At 44.6% G+C, this 22,132-nt stretch overlaps 2 protein-coding genes across 2 annotated transcripts in view; one reads left to right on the top strand and one right to left on the bottom strand.

The window, feature by feature from the left end:
• UPRT (uracil phosphoribosyltransferase homolog) overlaps positions 1–2,439 on the top strand; it is a 30,621-nt gene extending 28,182 nt beyond the window's left edge. Inside the window, exons 5-7 of the mRNA XM_070951962.1 lie at positions 88–249; positions 1,089–1,187; positions 1,987–2,439. Of these exons, the coding sequence (XP_070808063.1) occupies positions 88–249; positions 1,089–1,187; positions 1,987–2,093 (368 nt within the window). The 3' untranslated portion in view covers positions 2,094–2,439. The remainder of the gene's footprint in view (positions 1–87; positions 250–1,088; positions 1,188–1,986) is intronic.
• Positions 2,440–3,415: 976 nt separating this feature from the next.
• ZDHHC15 (zinc finger DHHC-type palmitoyltransferase 15) overlaps positions 3,416–22,132 on the bottom strand; it is a 44,991-nt gene continuing 26,274 nt past the window's right edge. Inside the window, exons 8-12 of the mRNA XM_070951961.1 lie at positions 21,215–21,347; positions 20,152–20,278; positions 16,456–16,568; positions 14,033–14,115; positions 3,416–6,344 (exon numbers count right to left, since the gene is read on the bottom strand). Of these exons, the coding sequence (XP_070808062.1) occupies positions 14,072–14,115; positions 16,456–16,568; positions 20,152–20,278; positions 21,215–21,347 (417 nt within the window). The 3' untranslated portion in view covers positions 3,416–6,344; positions 14,033–14,071. The remainder of the gene's footprint in view (positions 6,345–14,032; positions 14,116–16,455; positions 16,569–20,151; positions 20,279–21,214; positions 21,348–22,132) is intronic.

Genomic DNA, 22,132 nt, shown 5'->3' with positions numbered 1-22,132 from the left:
AGAGTGCAAATACCAGTTTTTAAAGCGAGTAATCCCCTTGCCCTTCTTTGCCCCATCCCGTTTTCCTCTTTTCCTCTCCCAATGAAGGGGAGGCAATGGAACAGGGCTTGCGCGATTGCTGCCGATCTATACGAATAGGGAAGATCCTGATCCAGAGCGACGAGGAGACCCAGAGAGCCAAAGTATACTATGCAAAATTTCCACCAGACATCTACAGAAGAAAAGTCCTCCTCATGTACCCCATTCTGAGTGAGTGCTTTAAAGACGGTATTAGAAGCTGTGTGGGCTGCAGCTGCTCGGTTGGAACAGAGATAAGCCAGCGAGGGCAGGCTTAGCTGCTTGGGAGATGCAAAATACACAAGTTTCATGCTTTGCTGAAAGGTCTAGTCCAGTGATGGCAAACCTTTTTGCCATGGCGTGCCAAAAGCGGGGGGGGAGCATGGGGGGGCCGGGTGTACGTGTGCCACACCTATACAATGCTCCCCCGTGTGCTCTGCCCGCGAACGTGACCCCTGCACACTCCCCCCGCCCATCCCCGCATGTACGAGACCCCACTTCCCCCCGCGCACGACCCTCCCACCGCGCGGGGGTGGCGGTTCTCCTCCAGAATCCTGGGCGCAAGTGGCAGGGTGAGAACCGCTGCCCCCCCCCCCCTTCTCAGCCACCGAGAACAAGCAGCGCTGCCCCATCACGGGTATAGTCCTTAATCTAATTGAGCTGGCAAAACATTGATCCTATGCTGCACATATTGAGTAAGATGTGTCTATTCATATAAAACAAATAATGGGAGTTTGCTAATTTAAGTGATGGCATGGCTATGTAGAATTCCACAGATTTTTAAATCTTCATGAGATACTTGATAATTGACTATTTTTTCCCAAGTTCCTATTCTGTTTAGCCAATTCCTTCATAGAAGTTTCTCAAAAAGAATTGGGAATAGATTGTGCCACAATTAGACTCCAGTTGTAATCATACCGAAAGGAAAGATGACTCTGACACACACACTAAGTTTGAAAAGACAGTTGGATATTTCACCTCTGCTTTCTTCCCCCCCCCCTCTTTCCACTCCTCCCCCACCCATTTATCAGGCACTGGCAACACTGTGATCGAGGCCGTAAAGGTCCTGATAGAACACGGGGTTCAGCCCAACGTTATAATCCTGCTGAGTCTATTCTCTACTCCCCATGGTAAGTTCAGGCTAACCAGTAGCAAATCATAAAATAAGGGTATTTGTGGGAAAGAATTTAGCTCTCGTTTCATCTAAGGGGATCCATACACATGCTAGAAATGAACAGAGAAATTATTATAGGCTATATACAACAGTATAGTTGATTTCTTTAAAAAGTGGCAGACGGGATGTTTCAGCATAGATCTACAACCAAACGAATATGTAAAACTAATGAGAACTTGATCAAGCAATCTGTTACATGGAGAAACATAATCTTAACTCGTCTGCTGCAAGATTTTGAAAAACAGACTGTCTTTGGTGTACTTCAGAAAAGGCATGGATGTGAGCATCTTCAAAATATTGTAGATACAAGTTGAGATGGAGTGAATAATTATGAATATAATCCTTGAACATTTGAAAAGATTTTCAACATTCCTACGTAGTGAAATCCTTTCATGTTAGAAAAGCCAGATTAAACGAAAGGAATGGTGTGTCTGTTTGATGCCTATGAGGAGCCATCTAAGTTTCTTTTCTTATACAAATAAGAATATTCCAGAGTGTCATTTCTGTATTATAGAAGTATAATTGAATTTCTTGTTGACAGCTGTGGAAACTGTCACATGTAAGCTTTCATATAGAAATTAGCTATATGTCCAAAGAGAATGCACCTGTTGAATTCACAAAATACTGGGAAAGGGGGAAAAAAGGAATTTATGTCAACTTTTGATTAAAGCTTATAATAATTGGATAAGGGCACATTCCAGAAGTAGAAAATCAACATAGCTACATATATAATTCAGTTTTCTTTTTTTTTTAAGGTGCCAAATCAATAATCCAGGAATTTCCAGATATCACAATTTTGACAACAGAGGTTCATCCAGTCGCACCTACACATTTTGGGCAGAAGTATTTTGGAACAGACTGAAGTACTTAACCCGTTTGTGTTTTGTTACTGTAAGATATTATACCATTTTTCTACATTTTATAATTTGAAGTGGAGGTATCTGGGAATATTTAACATCTTCGGATTTTTGTTTTTGTTTTTTGTTTTTTTTGTCCAAAGGTGGAAATAGTTGACCTGCACTAATTTTTTATTTAAATGGATAGATACTTGATCTTAAGTCTAGTTTTTGTTTTAATAATGAGATGGGGCAATAAAGCAGATCACAGAAATCTAATGTTGGGTTATTCAAATTGCTGCCCTCTACTTTATTTATTCTTTGTAGCCAATTTGGCTGATTGCAACAGTAAAATAAAAACTGTGAAGGCACCATTGTCTGTATTTTTCATTGTTTTTATAATGCAACTGCACCTTTTCCTGGAACAGATGGATTTTTCACTAGAAACCGTTGACATATTTGTGCCAGTCTTGGGATATGATTTTAGTTTTTGTAGATTGCATTCTTAAACTGTATAGGAGTTATGTAACTGTAATAAAGATGTGCAAACAAAATGCAGGCACAATTCAAAAGAGGATGTGTCCAAAACATTACACTGCTCACACTTGCTCACATATGAATATATGGATTAATGGAAGAGGCAATGCATGCCCATCAGATCTGGGTTGCAGAATTCTGAATACCCACCCCAGGGTAGCAAAGGGATACAGAAAATGCTTCGTTTTTTCTGCCATCTGGTGGTTGCTCAGATTTTTATACCACAGGTCAGCTAGTTTTCTTTTGATAATAAATCTTATTGATTTTTAAATTAAATACAATTAATAGAGAATGAGAACAATTAAAGACAAAAGTAATGTTTCATTTCATTACAGGTGACTTGTACACAATTTTAAAGCAAACCATTTCAGAGAAATCATTGCTGTATATCACCCGTTGTAGGTCACTGTCCGGACAATATTTTTAGCTTGGCTATGATCTATCAGTAATTGTCTCCTGTTGCTGATCAGCTGGTATCCTACAACCACAAATCATTTGCATCTTTTGGGAAAAAAAAAACAGGAATGTTCTAGTTCTGTTAACTTTCATTTTTCTGTTCATCATTAGACCTAAGGATATTTATTTTCATTTCTTTAAGAGCATGTTTTACTTCTTACTAAAATATGTTTAGGTATTGGACATTACTGCTAAAACCTTAAAGAGAGATGGGTGGGTGAGATGTCCCCTGGTTGGAAACTCAGTCTGTGACTAACAGACCCCGAGTAAAAATAAGCTAAATCAGAATGGCAGAATACTTCATGCTAAGCAAGAGAAATTCATTAACCCACTCTGGACTCCTGGTACTTGAATTTTAAAAAATGCAGCATTACACAATACATTTTAACATATTTAAATATTCACATGTGATTCTACAAAACATTTTTATTGTAAAATATTTCCATGCTTTAGACTGCTACATGATCACAAACATACATTTTTCAGTTAATGAACCTGAGAGAATGTAACCGTTAAACATTCAGGAGACCCAACATGAACAGCAGAATATGATACAATCCTTAGGAATGATTATGCTCCACTATACTCTACTTAAGTGATCCATTTTGTATGCTTCTCATGATAAAATCAAATGGGGAAATATCATCAATGAAACAATTGTATCTTGATTATACAATACCAAAGAAAAAGCCAGGAAGGAATTACTCTAGATAATGAACAAAATATTTAAAAGTATAGAATAAAGGGCTGTGCAATTTGCTGCCACCCCCGAGACCATTAATCAGTAATATCCAAACTAAAGGTTAGTGCAATTTTACAACATCCCTTAATGATTAAAACAAAAAGACTTGGCAAAAGTATTTTGCAAAAGTGCAGTCAAATCAATAGCTGCTGGTGGCTCATGCAAACGTTTGACCGGATTCATCCGTTCCTTACTTACCTACATGTAGTCTTTCACTCAGTAATCTTTCCTCCCTGTCATAGGAAGTAACTATTATTTAAACCACTCTTAAAAGCTCAGAGAAAGAATTGAAATCTAACTCCAGTGTATTAAGTGGGAAGTATTTTTGAGAAATAACTGGTACCTTCAAGTGAATCCTCTGCCTCAAATGTTTAATTTTCTTCTTAAACCAACAAGAGACTCATCTACAACTCTGCTATAAGAAACACAACCAACTTTAAAAATTCTACGATGGTAAAATCAGCTCTCTTTCTCCATCAGCTGTGACCAACACAGCCATATTCTTTCTCTTAATATATTAATGCATTTATCAGTGTTTTCATGTAGGTCCTGATATGTTTTATTGTGATGGGAAGCAAGCAGCGGGACTGGCAAAACAGCAAACCTCTTTTGCTTGTACTGGCGCATTATTACAAGGCAGACATTTCAAGAAATTGAGCTAAAGCAGCTTTGGTGGTACTCACAGCCCTGTTCTGCATATCTTAAGTGCTGATGGGTCACAGACAGATGGGGGAGTGCAGCTATATTAGATCTCCCCAAAAGTTGAGAAGGGGGTAGAGAGGATACTCAATGTTTCTTAACCTTGGTTGCTGGAAAAAAGCTGGCTGGAGAATTCTGGGAGTTGAAGTCCAGCCATCTTCCAGCTGCCAAGGTTGAGAAACACTGAGCTATTGTATGTCCCTGCCTCTCTAATATATTTTTCCCCACCCAGGTGAGGAGAAAGGAATGGTATGTATGTCACATTCAATTTGTCATTACAGATACGTCACGGTCCTGTCTTGTTACAAGTAGAGCAAATTGTGCTTTTTTTTTTTTTTTTTGCTTTAATTTATATGCCGCCCTTCTCCAGAGACTCAGGGCGGCTTACAATGCGTTAAGCAATAGCCTTCATACTTTTGTATATTTATACAAAGTCAGCTTATTGCCCCCACAATCTGGGTCCTCATTTTACCTACCTTTGAAAGGATGGAAGGCTGAGTCAACCTTGAGCCTGGTGAGACTTGAACTTGCAGTAATTGCAAGCAGCAGATGTTAATAGTGCTTTAGACCACTGTACTACAGGCTTTCAGTTGTGCACCACACGTTACATGAGAAAGAGTTATAGGCTGGGACCAAATAAACATTTCTTACATCGTACTAGCTGACTCTTTCACTATACCAGCATGCAATGACGATATTATTCAACAATTCTGATGATCTCCAAAATTAAGCTATATACAGAAGGCCAATTTTTAAAGCACAGATTTCCTACCTAACTACATTTGTCTCGCTGTCCTTAGCAGACACCAATGGGATGCTTTCAGTTTTGTGGTGAGAATGGGATGCATGTTGTTTGCAAAGATCCTCAGGTTGGATTCCGAGGACCGCTCTCTGCTGCTCAATCTTCTCAGAAGGACATTTTATGCCCAGGGAAATATGGGCAATGTGGAACTGTGGAAGCCTTTAAGAAGTTTCTGAACCTGGGACGTTCCAGCATGGAAAAGTTCCACATACATCAATGCCAACCGGTTCCATGAATAATGCTGGACAAGGTGCAAATTTTATAGTTCCAGTACACAAGTTATTTTGTTCCGCAACACAAGGCAAGATTTGCCACAAATGAGTCCAGATACTGGGAAGAAGGTACTTCTCATAATCAATTCACAACCCTAAATTACGTTTAGATTGATGAAAATGTGTGGCCTCTTGCACACCCGTGACTGCTTTAAAAATGGCTTAAATAATGTATAAAAATTATACCTAGTTGCTTGCAACCATAAAACTAATAAACAATAGGAATCTAGAGACAAACATTACAATATTGGATCATAATTCAAATGCTATAGAACTGTGTTTTTCAACCTGGCCATTTTAAGGTGGGTAGACTTCAGCTCCCAGAATTCTGGGAATTTAAGTCCCACCCAGCTTAAAGTGATTGAGAAACACTGCTATAGTAGCCATTTAAGGTCTTTCAATTTCTTCCTGATACTCAAAAGAATATGTTTGCAAATAGTCTTATTTCTACTCTTCCTCCCTGCTGCTGAATTTCAGTTGGTCCTAAGAAATCACAAAAAAAGGCTAACTAGATTACCAAATACTAGTTATATTATTTCTAGACAGAACACTGCCAAATTCTTGGGTCTGTGCCGTCGGTTAACAGGCAGATTGTTGTGAGCCATCCAGAGTCGCTGGGAGTCGGGTAGCATAAACATTTAATGACTTCTCATTATCTAAAATGAGAAGAAAATACTGTCTGCTCTTCAGAACATTTGTTTAATTGTTTCGGGTTTTGGGCGTCTCCATATCCTGGGTCCTCATGTGAGTACATGAAAACCAGAATGACCTGCAGCAATTGGATAAGGACTGAAAGTGGCAATACTGGTTGGTGCAAAGTATTCCAACAAACACACTTTTATCCCAATAAACTGAAAAAGTTGCTTTAATTACGAAACAGCCTTTCCCAGTCTGGAAGCCAGCATGCCAGCGCATGAGGAAAGTACTCCCAGCCATCATCCCAGTCCTTCTGGAGGGCACTAAATGCAGGGAAGGTCCAAAAAGTCAGTTCAACTTGTGTTTCCACTATTCTTGCATAATGGGCCAGGTTTAGCAGCGCCATTCAGACAAGATGCTTCGTTAGTTTGACCCTTAGGTAGGTTTTCTCAATTTGTGCCAATCTGTAGGTAGACTTCGACTTACGACCAAAATTGAACCCAAAATCTATGTTTGCTAAGTGAGAAATTTGTTAAGTTAGCTTGACCCCATTTTACGACTTTTCTTCTACGTTTGTTAAGTGAATCAGTGCAGTCGTTAAATTAGTAAGACGGTTGTTAAGTGAATCTGGCTTCCCCATTGATTTTGCTTGTCAGAAGGTCGCAAAAGGGGATCACATGACCCCAGGACACTGGAACCGTCATAAATATGAACCACCTCTCGAGCATCCGAATGTAAATCACTCTGACCATAGGGATGCTGCAATGGTCATAAGTCTAAAAAACGGTCATAAATCGCTTTTATTCAGTGCTGTGGTAACTTTGAACAGTCACTAAATGAACTGTTGTAAGTCGAGGACTACCTGTACTGCAAGGATTCAGGGTACAGTATTTGTGCAACAATGAAAATGGGTTAATTTGGCAATGAAATGCATACAGATACAGCACTATTAGTAGAGGGGACTGGCTCTGTAATCTATCATGCAAAAAAAAAAAAAACCCAAACAAAATCCTCCCATAACTTGTGGAAGCTCTTTTACAACCCTGCTTTGCAGGGATGGGCATTAGGAGGCCTTTGATTCTGAGGAATTACTGGGGCTGAAGTCTTCCTAACCTGATTTAACAAGCCCATTCGCTTGCTACAAGCCAGTTGGTCAGATGTTTCCAAAGAGAATTTATTTTTGGTCACCTGATCATATCTAATTTTATTAAATTAAGCAGTTCTCCCTCACCCCAAAATTATTTAAAAATATAATTTGCACGTATTCCACTTTGCCATTTCAAGATCAACAGCTGCCCAGCTCCCAAGGAAGCTGGCAGAGAAGAGGTGCCACAGCTGGAGGGGAGTTTGGGAGAGGCTGCTAAGAGAAAAAGACTTCAGGCCTACTGGAGTTTTCCCTGCGTAGAACAGATTGGGTGAGTTATACTAGCTGCACAAAGGGTTCTTGTTTTTGTTTTCCTCCCAATGATTTAGCCCCAAGAACACCAAGTAGACTTTATCCTTCAATTAGGCTGCTGAGGTGAGGGAAGCTTTGGAAATCATCTGAGTTCAAGAAGTTCTAAGCAGGCCTGGCTCAAGCAAACTGGTTCCCATCACCAAATAAATAATTATGCAAAGGCATAGGCCCACAAAAAGCTGTTTTATGGAGAACCACGCAGAAATATTAGTGAGTGCAGGTATAGTTTTCCTGGAAGCAAATGATGACACGGTTCCTGTGGATCATAATCACTGCTCCACAAAGGTAAACGAAGCAGGGCATTTGAGAGCCGCTTTTGCAGACAAACAGTCATTTTCCCTTTAGTACCTTTCACGGCTTTTCAATCACGGCTAAAGAACCCACCTTCCCTAGCTGTTTCTTCACACAACTGTTAAGCAGAAGAGTGCTTGGACTGCTCATTGCCTTGATAATGGCTTACAATGGTGTTTCGTGCTGACTTTAAAAGATGTGTGGTTTTCCATTTCCAGAATTCCCCGGCCAGCACGCTCACTAGGGGAATTCTGGGAGTTGAAGTCCACACACCTAAAAAATCAGCAAGGTTGAGCAACACTGGGCTACAACTATAGTTGCTGCTAGCCGATTGTTTATTTGGGACTAATGCCAAGGTCCAGAAGTGCCAGGATCTTCACTTCCCTCTGCTGTTGATGTCCCTAATTCAAGAATGTCTAAAAACAGTTGAAAATTTGGGGCATGAAGAAATGCCTGAAATTCAAAGGGTAGTTGACCAGGCCATTCCTTCTAGGCCCCGTAAGACTCACGCTGATCAGACACGGCTTTGGAGATTTTTTAAGGCACGCCTTACCCAGTCACTGCCTGCTAGATTCCCAAAATTCTGGACCCCCCTTTCAGTGAGAGATCAACGAAGCCGAACACCTCCTGATAATGTTAACAGAGTGGACCTGAGAAATGTTCAGTAGCAGCTGAGATGCTTTTCTCACGTAGGTCCATGAAGTTGGGGACACGTCATTAAAAATTAGTCCCCCAAATACATGATCTAGTGTTTTAGTAGATTATCTTTTTGAAACGTTGGAGTGGAGCTGCGTTTGTTAATTTGTTAATTAGAAAAGAGTCTTTTTAGAAAGGGAAACACATTGCAAGTGATTGACAGCACCGTTATGAAGTCTAACTAGGGAAGAATATAAGTGTTACATGTGGACCCACGCAAATGTCTATTTTGCTTAAAATGTATAGCATTCAAAGGACTAATATAATCAGCAGAAAAAATGTTTAAACTAGTTCTATTGAAATGAGTAAAGCTTCAATATTTGCCCTACGATTTCTGTCTGCTTCAGTTTCTCTGGCTGGCGCCTTTCTGCATTGAGAAAAAGTCGTGCTTTTTAACAGCCTAGCCCTAGTCTATTCTGGAGGCCGACTCTTGGGAGGTCTCCTCTAGAGAATCAGCAAAGGATGCCACTGCACAAAGGAAGCCCTTTGTGCAGCTATGAAACCGGGTTACTTCTTAGCAAGGGCATTTCCAAAACCCCAAAAGATACACCGCAAGCAAAGCCACAGAGGTCCCGGGCAAATCTTTGAGGAAGTCCTAGCCACTATAAATGTGGTGGGCTGCCTCTTCCGACTGCAGAACTTTGTTAAAAGTCTTCTTTAAAAATGATCTGATGGCCCCAGTGGAATGGAGGTACTACCCAGGTAGTACTGGAATGGGCTTCTATGGAGAGAGCTCAACTTTCATCTGCTTATGTGGGTGGGGAAGCGAAATGTAGCAGAAGCAGAGAAATGCAGTTGCCTGGATTGGTGACACCATCTTGGCACTGGGGGAAGTTAGTTTAGCTCCAGACACTGGAGCTCCACCACCAGCCCACCTCCCTGATCCTGTGGATTGTGCAAAATGGTTGACGTCTACAACCTATTTCCAATCACCTCCTATTATGGTGCTGGGCTGCTTTCTTCTCCAAAGTTCTAAAGAGGGAAGATAAGAACCTATTTCTGCATAGTCAAAGCCTGGAAAAAAAAATCTTTTTGGGGGGGTGGGAAACCCACGGATCAAAACCTCTTCTTGCAACACCAACATTTGAGATCAAGTCACCCAGCACTCAAGTTAAAGGGGCAGGGGGAAGCCCAGCCTTTTGGACTTTTCTATCCGTGAATTTCTTTAAATATTTGGAAACAAATGAATGACGGAGAGACACAAATCTTATTCCTGATCAGATTATGCAAAGGGTTTAAAAAGTCCGTGAAGTGAGGCTGGCCTGGGCTTCCCCTGCGTGCAAAACCAGGGGACGGACTTTCTCCCCCTGGCAGGCTGACTTTTGCAGGAAGGAGGCAAGTTCTGTCTAAAGATGCCCATAGTCACATGAGCCTCCGTGGACAGTCCAATACGGGGTCACTTGTGCAATTCAATGACTATTTTTTTCATAGCAGAAACTAGTCCAGTAGCTGAAGCTGTTCTGAATGAATTTCAGACAATTGTAGGCCACCTACAAACGAGGATTGTGCTTACATCAAAAAGGAGAACTCAAAAGAGCCGGATTCTTTAGCAAAATCAAGAGTTGACGATGAGTACGTTTAGGGCCCGAGGGTGTTGGAGGTTTCCTAGGGCTACAGAAGCAGTGAGTATTCACCCCGTTCTCTAGCAGTAAGACTTGGTTTGGCAGCCATGATTCCTGTTTTGAGCCGTCTGCTCAACCGTTTTAACCGTCCGTCTACACCGTTTTACGGAGCTGTTCTTCCTATTTGGCAAAACGAGACAACACGAAGTCCAGGCTGTTAGCTAAATGCCCCTTAAGGCACTTGGAAATGCATTTGCACTAAGCAGTTTTCCCTTCTTCTGGGTAAGACGTACAAAAAGAGAAGGTCATGAATAGCCTTAATCACTTCAGAGCTGCCATGTTGAAAAAAAAAGATCCATAATGTGTAGCAAACCTTGGAAGTGTCACCAAGGACAGTCTCCTCAAGAAGCGTTTCGGAAAGCGAGAATTAGCCTCCAATGTTGCTTTTCTTTTTCTGATCCAAGTGCTGTTTTTTTCTTTTCTGCCTCCTGAGTCTCCATCACCAGAGGAAGCTAATGAGACAGGGAGGAAGCTGGAAGTGAAGTGGGTTGCAGGAAAAGAAAGGAATAAGAATGAGTCTAATTAAAAGAATTTCTATTCTACTCCTAAGGACCCAACGCGACACGACATTAGGCAGCCCTGCATTTAATGCGCACGTTGAAATAGAAAGGAAACCGCACCTGCAGATGTGCTCATAATGATCGAGATCAGAGCAGGTGGGAGGAGGGGGCAGAAGGCAGCGCTTTCCTTTCCGGGATGAAAAGTATTCATCAGCAGCTGCTGTTTGATGTTCCGGAACAAAATCTTTAATTGGGGAGGCAAAAACTCCAAAGGAAAGGAAAGCGCCAATCGATTTGAGTTGGACCTGGAATCCTGCTTTCCAAAGGAACTATTCCTCTTCCCCACCCCCACCCCCTTCCTCGTGTTTGCTGTAACTTAAAGTTTAAAAAGAAGTGACATGACCCCACGTTCCCTACCTTTGCCCACGTCTTTGGCTGCCCCTTTCCAAAACTAAGAAGCACAATACAGGTAGTCCTCGATTTACGACCACAGCTGGGGCCAGAATTTCCATTGCTAAGCATTGTTAAGTCCGATTTTCCAACCTCTTCTGCCAGGATGATTCAGTGAAGCGTTGCGGTTGTTAAGTGGATTGTGTGCTCATTAGTAGAGCCCCGCTTCCTGTAAGTAGATGCTGGTTGTCACCCAAATTTTGATCATAACGGTCATAAGTGCAAGAACCAGTCTGCATCACTTTTTTCAGTGCCGTTGTAACTTTGAACAGTTGCTAAACAAATGATTGTAAATCGATGACTACCTGTATCCCTTTATGGATTGTAGTTTCTATAACGTCGCACTCTTGTCCTTCAGCCGTTCAACTTTCTCATGGGAGCCAAAATCCAAGCCAACTGGTGGCATTGGTACAGGAGACAACGGTCTTTTTTTTTTAATTTGATTTATATGCCGCCCTTCTCCGAAGACTCAGGGCGGCTTACAATGTGCTCAGCAATAGTCTTGTCTTCCATCTTCCCTGAATGCAAGTTCTATCCCTCTCTCATATTTTCACATTCATTGGATGGAATTCCTCCATTCTTTCTGTCGGCTGCCAGCCCCTCCAGCAGCCGAATCAGAGGAGGAGGAGGAGGTGGCGTGGGAATCAGGGCCAGCATCAGGGCAACCTGGGAGCTCTGAGGGGGAAGAGGGAATGGAGCTGGCAGAGAGAGGCAGAGGCGGAGCCTGGGCCGTCCGTCAGCCCTCAGATGGAGAGTCAACAGCCCCCAGGTCTGGAGGTGGCTGATGAGGAAGAGGAGGAACAGCTGGGTCCAGTGCCTGACGCACAGATGCACAGAAGGCAGAGGAGAGGAGAGCAGTGGAAATCTATGGGCCCGTCCTTGGGACGGAAGAGCCACTGCTGCTAGCGAGGCCCCACCACCCTAGCTCTGGGGATAAAAGGCAGGGGCCGGAGACGAGTAGATGTGGCAGACAACTATTCATCTTCTGGCTGGACAGACTTGTTAGCCTGCAGTGAGCGAGAAACTTTTTGCTGGGGCTGCCGGCACTCCTAATAAAGGAATTACTGAGTTCACTTCAGGGGGTTTGCCATGTTTTGTTTGGGGAGCTGGCCCAGAACACTTTCTTGCACTTGTGCTTGGAACGTTTGAGATCTTTTCTGAAAATGTATTAAGCTTCCAAAGGTGCTTTTTTCAAGAGGCAACTGGACTTTCTGGTTTTTCTTTGAAGACGTTTCGCTTCTCATTGAAGAAACTTCTTCAGCTCTGACTGGATGGTGGGGAACAGAAAGATTTATACTCCTTGCAGACAGCCATTTGTATTCTTTTAAAAGAATGCAAATGACCAACTGTCTGCAAGGAGTATAAACCCTTCCATTCCCCGCCATCCAGTCAGAGCTGAAGAAGCTTCTTGGATGAGAAGCGAAACGTCTTCAAAGAAAAATCAGAAAGTCCAGTTGCCTCTTGAAAACAGCAACTTTGGGACAACCGTGATCTGGATGATGGAGAATCTCCATAGATACTGAGCTTCCGTTGTTTAGACTAATCAAGAAGGTTTAGAAAAATGCTTCTCAGCTCTGCGGTTGGTTTTGTGTAAAGATATCTGTGCCATCAGGAGATGTCTTGCTCAAGAGCAGACTCATCCATCAGCCAATGTGGCAGAGGGTGGCACCGTCAGTTGACGGTGGGTTTCCTGCAAGCAAATGGCTTGTGGTGAAATAGTTACCGGAAAAGCCTCCTGGGTCTTCTAAATCACAATCATTTGCAAGCGGTTAGTCAACTTCTTCTGAAGCACAAAATCTGCCTCTTCTATTTGATAGACGTCTATCCAGCTTTCTCCCCAAGAGCACAAGGCAGCATCAGAAAAGCTCACACTTTCCACTTGGGGGCGGGGTGTGTGTGTCAGGTAGACTTGGCTGTGTAAGAGCATTTGGGCCGAAGACACCCCTGGATGAATCAAATCTGAATTGGGGCCAACCCAGCACCGATTCTAGGCAAGCTCCAGAAGGCGAGACCTTGACCTGCTGGCACTCCTGCACCAAACCTGCCAGGCAGGGGTGAAATGCTCCCGGTTCAGACTGGATCACCCGATCCGGTAGCAATGGAGGTGGGTGGTTCGGAGAACCGGTAGCAAAAATCCCTGCCCCCCCCCATCCCCCATACCCAGCTGAGCTGCACAATCATCAGAGGCTTTTTTTTACTTTTAAAAGCATTTTTTCTACAACCTCTCGGCCAAAAAATGCTTTTAAAAGTAAAAACAAAAAGCCTCTGATGATTGCGTGGCTCAGCTGGGATCGTCAAAAGCTTTTAAAAGAAAAAAACCCTTTTTTTCTTTTAAATGCCTCTGATGATCCAAGCTGAGTTGCCTGATGGCAGAGGCTTTTAAAAGAAAAAAAAGCCTCTGCCAATCAGCTGGGATCGTCAGAGCCTTTTGAAAGCATTTTTTTACAACCTCTTCGCCGAAGAAGTTGTAGAAAAAATGCTTTTAAAAGTTAAAAAAAAAAATTGGCCACGCCCACCCAGTCACATAATCCCCCCACCAAGCCACGCCCACAGAACCGGTAGTAACAAATTTTAGATTTCACCACTGCTGCCAGGACTTTGTGGCACACTACTAATACTGAACTCCAGTTCAGCGCTTCCCAACCTGGCACCCAGCAGCAACTTTGGGTGGCACAGTGGTTAGAATGCAGTTCTGCAGGGCTAACTCACTGCTCACTCCAGGAGTTCTGACTTCTGGAGGCAAGACGTCCAGATCGAGTATCTCATGAAAGAAAAATTAACTGAAAGAGGAGTGCTAAACACTTACCAGAGCTCATGAGTTGCACAACTCAGCTCTTCAAAGCCGCTACGTCTCCATTTCGATGGAAAGAGAAGTCCGTGACTGGTAATCTGGACAGACAAAGAAAACAAGCCCACTCAAGTCAGCCAGAGATTGCTCTTCCTTCAGGGTTGTCTTCCCACAGTAGTTGTGGAGCCCAATTTTCCTAGGCTGGGGTAGGGTGGGGGTCTATTTGGTTTGGAATGGCCTGCTGGAGACCACACTCTACTAACTCATAGGAAGATTGCATGTCCTTCGCATGCAACTAGAATTCGGTACGATTACTGTGATTACTTCCCAATTCTGTGTTTAATAACGGTTCCCTTTTAAACCATTCAAAAGCAAATTTGGCAAAAAATTATTTGGAAGGCCTGCAGCCAAAAGGTTTACAACTTTCAGATCCTGAGTTTGTATACGTCTTTAGGTAAGTATGGGCACGTGCACCCTTACCCTGCCTTTCTTAAACTTTGCCAAAGATGCCCTGGAGATTTACAGCTTGGTCCCTTTGCTCCCCTTTCAGCTGGGCCATTAACCCCCCACCCCAAGCAGGAAGACAAGCCGTTCCCCAATCCTGCAATCAATCTGATCTTGAGGGCAACCTCTCGAGTCCCCTGGTGAATAGGACTTGATTGGTAAACAAAGCGGCCTTCAGTTGGATGCAGAGAACAGGAGTAACTTTTTAAAATAACTGATTGCAGCACTCTTCATCTCCTAAAACCCTGTTTTTCAAGCAAAATGTAAAGGGAAGAAGGGACTCTGCACTGGAACTACTGGTTCCTTTGCAAGAAGAACAACATGGAGAAACACGGTCATGGAACATACTTTGTGATTTACAAAGTATGTTCCATGTACGTATGCATGCCCACAGAAGACTCAACTTGTATCTCTATCAAATGTAAACTGAATGAATAACTCCAGGAAGTCAACTCAAGGTTTGACTACTGCAAAGCACCCCACATGGGGCTACCCTTGAAAACTACTTGAAAACTAACTGGCCCAGAATGCAATGGGAAGGCTATTCTCCAATTGTTCCCTAAATCTGCCTCAATGATGAGGAAGGGGCTGTAAGAAGGGCATCTCTGTTTCTGCTGCATAAGAATGACTGGCCTAGGATTGCTGACTCCCACCCACCCCCGACCCCTATGACTTTTGGATGTCTGATGCCCATTTTTTCTCTCCCCCCCCCCAATGTACAGAACAGTGTTTGTCAACCTTAGCAACTTTAAGATGTGTGTGTCAGAACTGGCACCTCACAGCTGTGCTTTGCATTTGCTAGCTGCTAGTCTGCCATTGACTATGGGGGGCGGGAGGGAGCTGGATGGGAAGTGGGGAAAACTAAGGATTCATCGTACCGAGAGACACAACATCAAGGTCAGAGAGCTAGGAAAGGCATGTACCTCCGTATCGCCTACTCTACAGTTGAAGAGACCTTTCCCAAAACATCTTATTTGACTATGATTGGACAATGAGGGATGAACAATGGGAAGGGACAAACAGGGAAAAGTTAACCGGGAAAGTTTGGCACGCGAACCTCAGTTCTGGCTTTGCTGTATTATAATCTACTTGGCCTTTAATAAAGTAAACCTTTCACACCAAATGGAGTCGAGGGTTGCTCTTGTTTAAGAGACCAAGTTGGGGCAGGATTGATAGTGTGGATTTTAATTCCCAGAATTCCCCAGCTATCAGGAACAGAGAAATGTTGATGTGGCCTGTCAGTCGCCAGCCCCTCCGGCTACCAAATGTGATGAGGTAGTGGAGTGGGAGTCGGGGCCAGTGTCAAGGCAATCGGAGAGCTCCAAGGGGAAAGAGGGAATGGAGCTGGCAGGGATAAAGACGGAGGCGGAGCCTGGGCCATCAATCATCCCCCAGATGGAGAGGCAATAGCCCCCAGGTCTGGAGGTGGCTGATGAGGAAGAAGAGGAACAGCTGGGTCCCGTGTCTGATGAGTGGATGCGCAGAAGGCAGAGGAGAGCAGCAGGAAGCTATGGACCTGTCCTTGGAACGGAAGAGCCACCGCTGCTAGCGAAGCCCCACCCTGGGGATAAAAGCCCCACCCTGGGGATAAAAGGCAGGGGGCGGAGACAAATAGGTGTGGCAGAGAACTATTTGTCTCCCTGTTGGCCAGCCACTGATATTCTGAGCTTCTGAATCCTGTTGAGAACTTTATCGGAATTCTTTCTTGGAATCTGCGGTGCTGAGAGTCAGGCGCACCTTCTGAGTGTGTGTGTGTCTCTCTCTAATGTTGGATAAGAGCGAGTGCAGCTTCCAGAACAGTATTTTCACCCGTTCGCTCAATTCTCCACTTTGTCCCAGAGCCCCTTCCCCACGATAGCCCCCTCCTCCTCTTCTCTGCGCCAGCGGCTCATCCTACATCCCAAGCGGCAGCTCCTCAAAGGCCGGGGTGCCCTTACTGTGCTGGTTGCCATCTTCCATCCCGTCTTCCTCCCACTGCTCCTCGTTTGCCAGCAGGGGATTCTGGGCTTCGCTCTGGGCTCGGATGGGGAAGGAGTGTCCGTCTCCCTGGCTGTGGAGAGAAAAGGAGTAAGGAGGTCAGGAGAGGGAGAGAAGGAAAAGCCAACTGGCAAATGGCAGATCTGGGCCTTGTTGCCATCAGGCATCACAGAAGAGCTACAGGCTCTTCCGATGCTCACAAACTTCCCTTCAGATGCTCCAACATCTAACCGAGTGAGATTAGTTGCTCTTCTGCAGAGAAGTACAGGGAGTCCTCAAATTGTGACAGCAATTGAGCCCAAAAATTTCTGTTTTAAGTGAGATATTTGTTAAGTGGAGTTTTCCCCATTTTCCCACCTTTCTTGCCACAGCTGTTAAGTGAATCACTGCAGCCGTTAAGCTGGTAACACGGTTGTTAAGTGAATTTTGGTTCCCCACTGAATTTGCTGATCAGGTGGTCTCCAAAGGGGATCACATGATTCCTCAGGACACTCCAACTATCATAAATATGAACCAGCAAAGATCTGAGTTTTGATCACATGACCTTGGGGATGCTGCAACCATCATAAGAGTGGAAAACCGCCATAAGTCACTTTTTTCAGGGCCGTTGTAACTTTGGATGGTCGTTAAATGAACTCTTTTAAGTCGAGGACTATCTGTATGACGGTCAAGGTGTTCCTACTGCAGCCCTGGATATCAGCCTGTCAATCTGTCGGTCTGCTTGCTTACCTGCTCCAGATCGTTTTCCTCCCACCTTGTGAGTCAACAGCAATTGGGCCACCCTCTCCTCAGCCCCACGACTGGGGGAAACTGCTGACTCTTTGCAAAAGGGCCTCCCTTGCACTTGCTGCCCTGCCTCTGGCACGTCCCCCCCAAATGAACAACCACCAGGCAGCCCCTGACTTGTGACCACAAGGGAGCCTGGAATTTTAGTCATAAATTGTTGTAGTTGTAAATTGAGGCAGCATCACATGATCCGATTTTACGACTTTTCTTGTAATTTCATGAAGGAATCAATGCAACTGTTAAGTGAATAGTGAGATCATTATGCAAATACAGCATATCCAATAGGTGTTCTTTGTAGGTTTCTGCCAGAAAGCAGCAAAAAAGTTGCAAATTGCAGTCCTGTGACCATGGAACACTGCAACTGGTCGTAAATGTGAACTGGCTGCCAAGCACCCAAAATGTGATCAGGTGACCACATTGGGAGGGGGTCAGCAGTCATAACTTTGAGGCTGGATCGTAAGTATCTTTTTGTCAACTCACAAAGCATCCCTGACCAGCTCTCGAGTTGCCATAGGCAAGGGGGATGGGAAAGCAAACTTTGCAGCTGCATCGAGGAGCTGGCATCTCAGTCAAAACAAGGCACATTCCAACCAATACGCCGAGGTCATCTCCACGGAAACCCACAGTGGCCGGAGGGGAGTGACTTTTACAACCCACAAAATTGCTTCGTTAGGAATGTGGCTGATGACGCATATTGGGGGTGGAGGGGGAAGCAGGGTCGGAGGCAAAGCGTGAATTAACTAAGGTCAGAGTTGGCTCCATCTGGTCCGTGCCGGCATGAAGCTCCTAATAAATAACTGGATTTCTTTTGAAGCTTGGCTTGAGGCTCATGATTTAATTAGGGCATCGGTGGGAACCCTTGATAGAGGGTTGATAGTATAGGGGTTTAGTGCACCCTGTTATTAACACAGCTGCCTGCAATTTCTGCTGGTTCGAATCTCTCCAAGGCTCAAGGTTGACTCAGCCTTCCATCCTTTCTAAGGTAGGTTAAATGAGGACCCAGTTTATGGGGGCAATAAGCTGACTTTGTATAAATATACAAAAGAATGAAGGCTATTGCTTAACGCATTGTAAGCCGCCCTGAGTCTCCGGAGAAGGGCGGCATATAAATCAAATAATAATAATAAAAAAAAAAACCCTGACACTTTTTTGAAGTCCATTCTAACTTTGAATGGTCATTAAGCAGCTGTTCATTAAGCAAGGACTACTTGCAGTTTTTGCCTGACATTTAACCCATAAACTGTCTCCAGAGTCTGAGCCCATAAGCAGGAACAGCAGGGGAAGGGCTGTTACTAAAGATGTATTCTATAATGCCTCTGGAAGGGCCGTTGTCTTTAAACCAGAAAAAAAAAAACCTCAAGAAATTCTTGTCTTCCTCTTTAACAAGGAAACAGTGCAATTCCACCATGAATGCGACAGAATCTTTACGGAAACAGAGGAGTATAATCCAAGAAGTCATGTCAGGAACAGGGTTAATTAATGACTCTGAACTGCCGACCGAAATAGAGTTCGGCTGGGGACAGTTTGCAGGTCAGTGAAGAGGAGGGGGAGGAGCTGCCTTCTGTGGTGTATCCGAGAGCACGCAGAACAGAGAAAAGACAACAGCAACGGAGATCTGCCAGATTACTCGGGAGGAGGCCCCATCCATCTTAAAGGGCTGCACCAGAAAGCTATTTATCACGGCAGGCAGAGGGGAGGCGTTGCTGGGAACAACATGTTGGGTTTATGGCTGTGTGTTTGTTCGTGCTTCCTGCTTGACTCTGAACTTCTCTTGCCAAGGGAACTCTCGTGGACGTACTTTCAGTTTTGCCTGGTGGCTTTAAGTTTGTTTAGTGGACTTACTTGTTGGAGCAGCTTTATATTGTTTTATGGACTATTGGCCGTTGCCTTGTGGACTAATTTTAGCCTGCTTGTGGCTGGCTTTATTTGGACAATTCTGAGGCCGGATGAAGGGAACTGCTGGGGAACATCAATAAAACTCTCTATAAACCACACTGACCTGTGTGTGTGTGTGTGTGAGTGAGTGGGGGAGCACAGTTGCTAAGGTCCAGGCCCGAGAGAAGGACGTTAAAAAGAAGCCATTCGGGCTGGTGGACCCCTGTGGAATTTTGAAAGCATTTCACAGGTACATTCACAAAATGGCTGTGAATGTGCTATTTAGCAGAAGGTAAACCAGGAAGTTTGCACAGGACCGCTTCTTTCACACCCGCAGACACTGAATAGGGTTACTTTGGCCCTTTGTCTAGGCAGGTGGGCAAAGATAAAGATAAAGGTTTCCCCTGTCCAGTCGTGTCTGGCTCTGGGAGGGATGCTCATCTCCATCTCCTAGTCAGCATTGTTCGAGGAGATTTCTGTGGTCATGTGACCGGCATGATTATACAGCAAGGCGCATGGAATGCTGTTACCTTTCCAACAAAGTGGTACCTATTCATCTACTCGCATTTGCATGCTTTCCAACTGCTAGGTGGGCAGGAGCTTGAGTTGAAGACGGGAGCTCACCCTGTCGTGCGGCACTCGGGTCTCGAATGTGGGCTGTCAGCTTTCCAGCTGACAAGCTCAGCGTCTTTAACCGCTGTGGCTTCGTATCCCCTGGCAGAAGGGCATCCTGGGGAAAATACCAGCCAGGCCAGCAGATTTCTTTTCACAAAGACAAAAGTGCTTTGCTCTGCAGCAATCAGCTTTTCCCTGACTCTTTTTAAATGAAAAGGAAGATTGGCAGAGCACCCGGACAGGTTTCTGCTGCCCCACAGCTCCGGGGCCCCTTTCCCCACCTACACAGCCCCAAACCTCCCTTTGGGGGGAAGGGAGACGAGGGAAGAGGAACTCAAATTCGGTCTCCATGGCTGGTGGGTGGGTTGCTTTCTACTTACCTGGACTTCACCGGGAATAACCAGAGTCTCTTCTCTTCCCCAAACACCTGCTGGAAGTTTCTGACGAAGCCGAGGTTGAATCCGTTTTTATCAGGGCCGCCGGAGAACACGGGAGCCGAGAAGGCCTCTGCAGCAAAATAGAAGGCTGTCTCAGGCGCTGGAAAGCGGAACCTGATAAGAGAGGATTTTTCGGGGCTGCGCCTGCTAGAAATCACCTGACACCTCAAACCATCCTGCGGTTTCAGCACAGGGAAGGCTAGCAAGCAAAACAGAATCTGAACCGGTGTTTTCACAATCTCGTGTTTTAAGATGTCAAACAGGCTTTCCTGCGGAAGATAAGGAGGATCATAGAACACCAGATTTGGAAGGGACTTTGAAGGTCTTCTAGTCCAACCCCCTGCTTGAGCATTTCAAACAAATGGTTGTCCAGTCTCTTGTTGAAAGCCTCCAGTGATGGGGCATCCACAACTTCTGAATGCAGCCTGTTCCATTGATACTAATAAAGGAGAATATTTGTAGGTTGATATGAGGATGATCCAAAAGGTCTTAAGTTGTCCCACTGTAATAAAAAATTGGTAATGCCTTTTCATAAACAAAAATATCAGTGGAATAAGATCAAGAACCGATGAATTAAGGAGGAGTTTCTGACCAGTGCTTCTTGACCTTAACAACTTTAAGCAGCACTGGGGAATTCTGGGAGTTGAAGTCCCCACATCTTAAAAGTTGTTGAGATTGAGAAACTCGGTTCTGGACTGTGAGAGCTCTTCATCAGTGGGACCGCTGGCCTCCTGGATTCATGGAGGCTCCATCACTGGAGGGTTTCATGTCTTTGGATTCTTGGCTGGGCTAAAAGACCCTCCAAATCCCTTCTGACCCAATGATTCTATGAACAACCAACAAATATAAAGCAAAAAACATGTGAATAAGGATTCCGGGATCCCAGAATGGGGAACGGGAGCCATTCTTGGATTCTGGAATGCGTATTAATCAGTTTGGTCGGCCAAAATGGGCTGGTGCAAGTCTGCCTTGCCCACAGCTTTCTTCTCGAAGGGGAACGCCTTACCTAGAGTCGACCTGTTTTGACTGACGAGCCAGCAGTGGTAGCCAAAGAGGAACAACAGGCTGACCAAAAACATGACTGCCACAAAAAGAAGAAAGAGGACATGGAACCTGGAATGGCCACTGGTTGGCTCCATCTGCAAAGAAAAGCAAGAGAAAATAAAAGGAGAGATCCGGAGAGGGTCAAAAGAGCAGGCGTGTTCCACTGCAACGCTCTGTACATGGGGTTCCCCTTGAAGGGCACCCGGAGGCTCCAACTGGTCCAGAATGCGGCCGCACGGGTAGTCATGGGAGCTACCTGGCGCTCCCATATAACACCTCTCCTGCGTGAGCTGCACTGGCTCCCAGTGGTCTTCCGGGTGCGCTTCAAGGTGTTGGTTACCACCTTTAAAGTGCTCCATGGCATAGGGCCTAGCTATCTTCGAGACCGCCTGCTGCTACCGCCGACCTCCCATCGACCTGTGCGCTCCCACAAAGAGGGCCTCCTTGGGGTGCCATCAGCCAAGCAATGTAGACTGGTGGCCCCCAGGGGGAGGGCCTTCTCTGTGGGGGCACCCACCCTCTGGAATCAGCTGCCCCCAGAGATAAGGAGAATCCAAGATCTTGGTGCCTTCCGCCGTGCCCTTAAAACTTTCTTTTTCCAGCAAGCCGGGCTGGCCTAATACTTTTTAAATGTTTTAATTGGTTTTTTACTGTTTTTAATTATGGGGCCAAATCTATATATATCTTTTATTTATTATTTATTTATTTATTTATAAATTTATTTATTTATAAATCATTGGCCCCCACGGAGAGGGCTCGCAACTTGGGCGTCCTCCTGGATTCACGGCTGTCTTTAGAAGAGCACTTGACGGCCGTGACCGGGAGGATTTTTCATCAGGTTCGCCTGATTCGCCAGTTGCGTCCCTTTCTGGATCGGGAC

This window comes from Pituophis catenifer, unplaced genomic scaffold (assembly GCF_029215685.1).
Source record: "Pituophis catenifer annectens isolate HBS135680 unplaced genomic scaffold, rPitCat1.0.hap2 SCAF_11, whole genome shotgun sequence".
Lineage (NCBI taxonomy): Eukaryota > Metazoa > Chordata > Lepidosauria > Squamata > Colubridae > Pituophis > Pituophis catenifer.
Note: the sequence above shows the minus strand (reverse complement) of the source record. Positions and strands in the feature narration are given on the sequence as shown.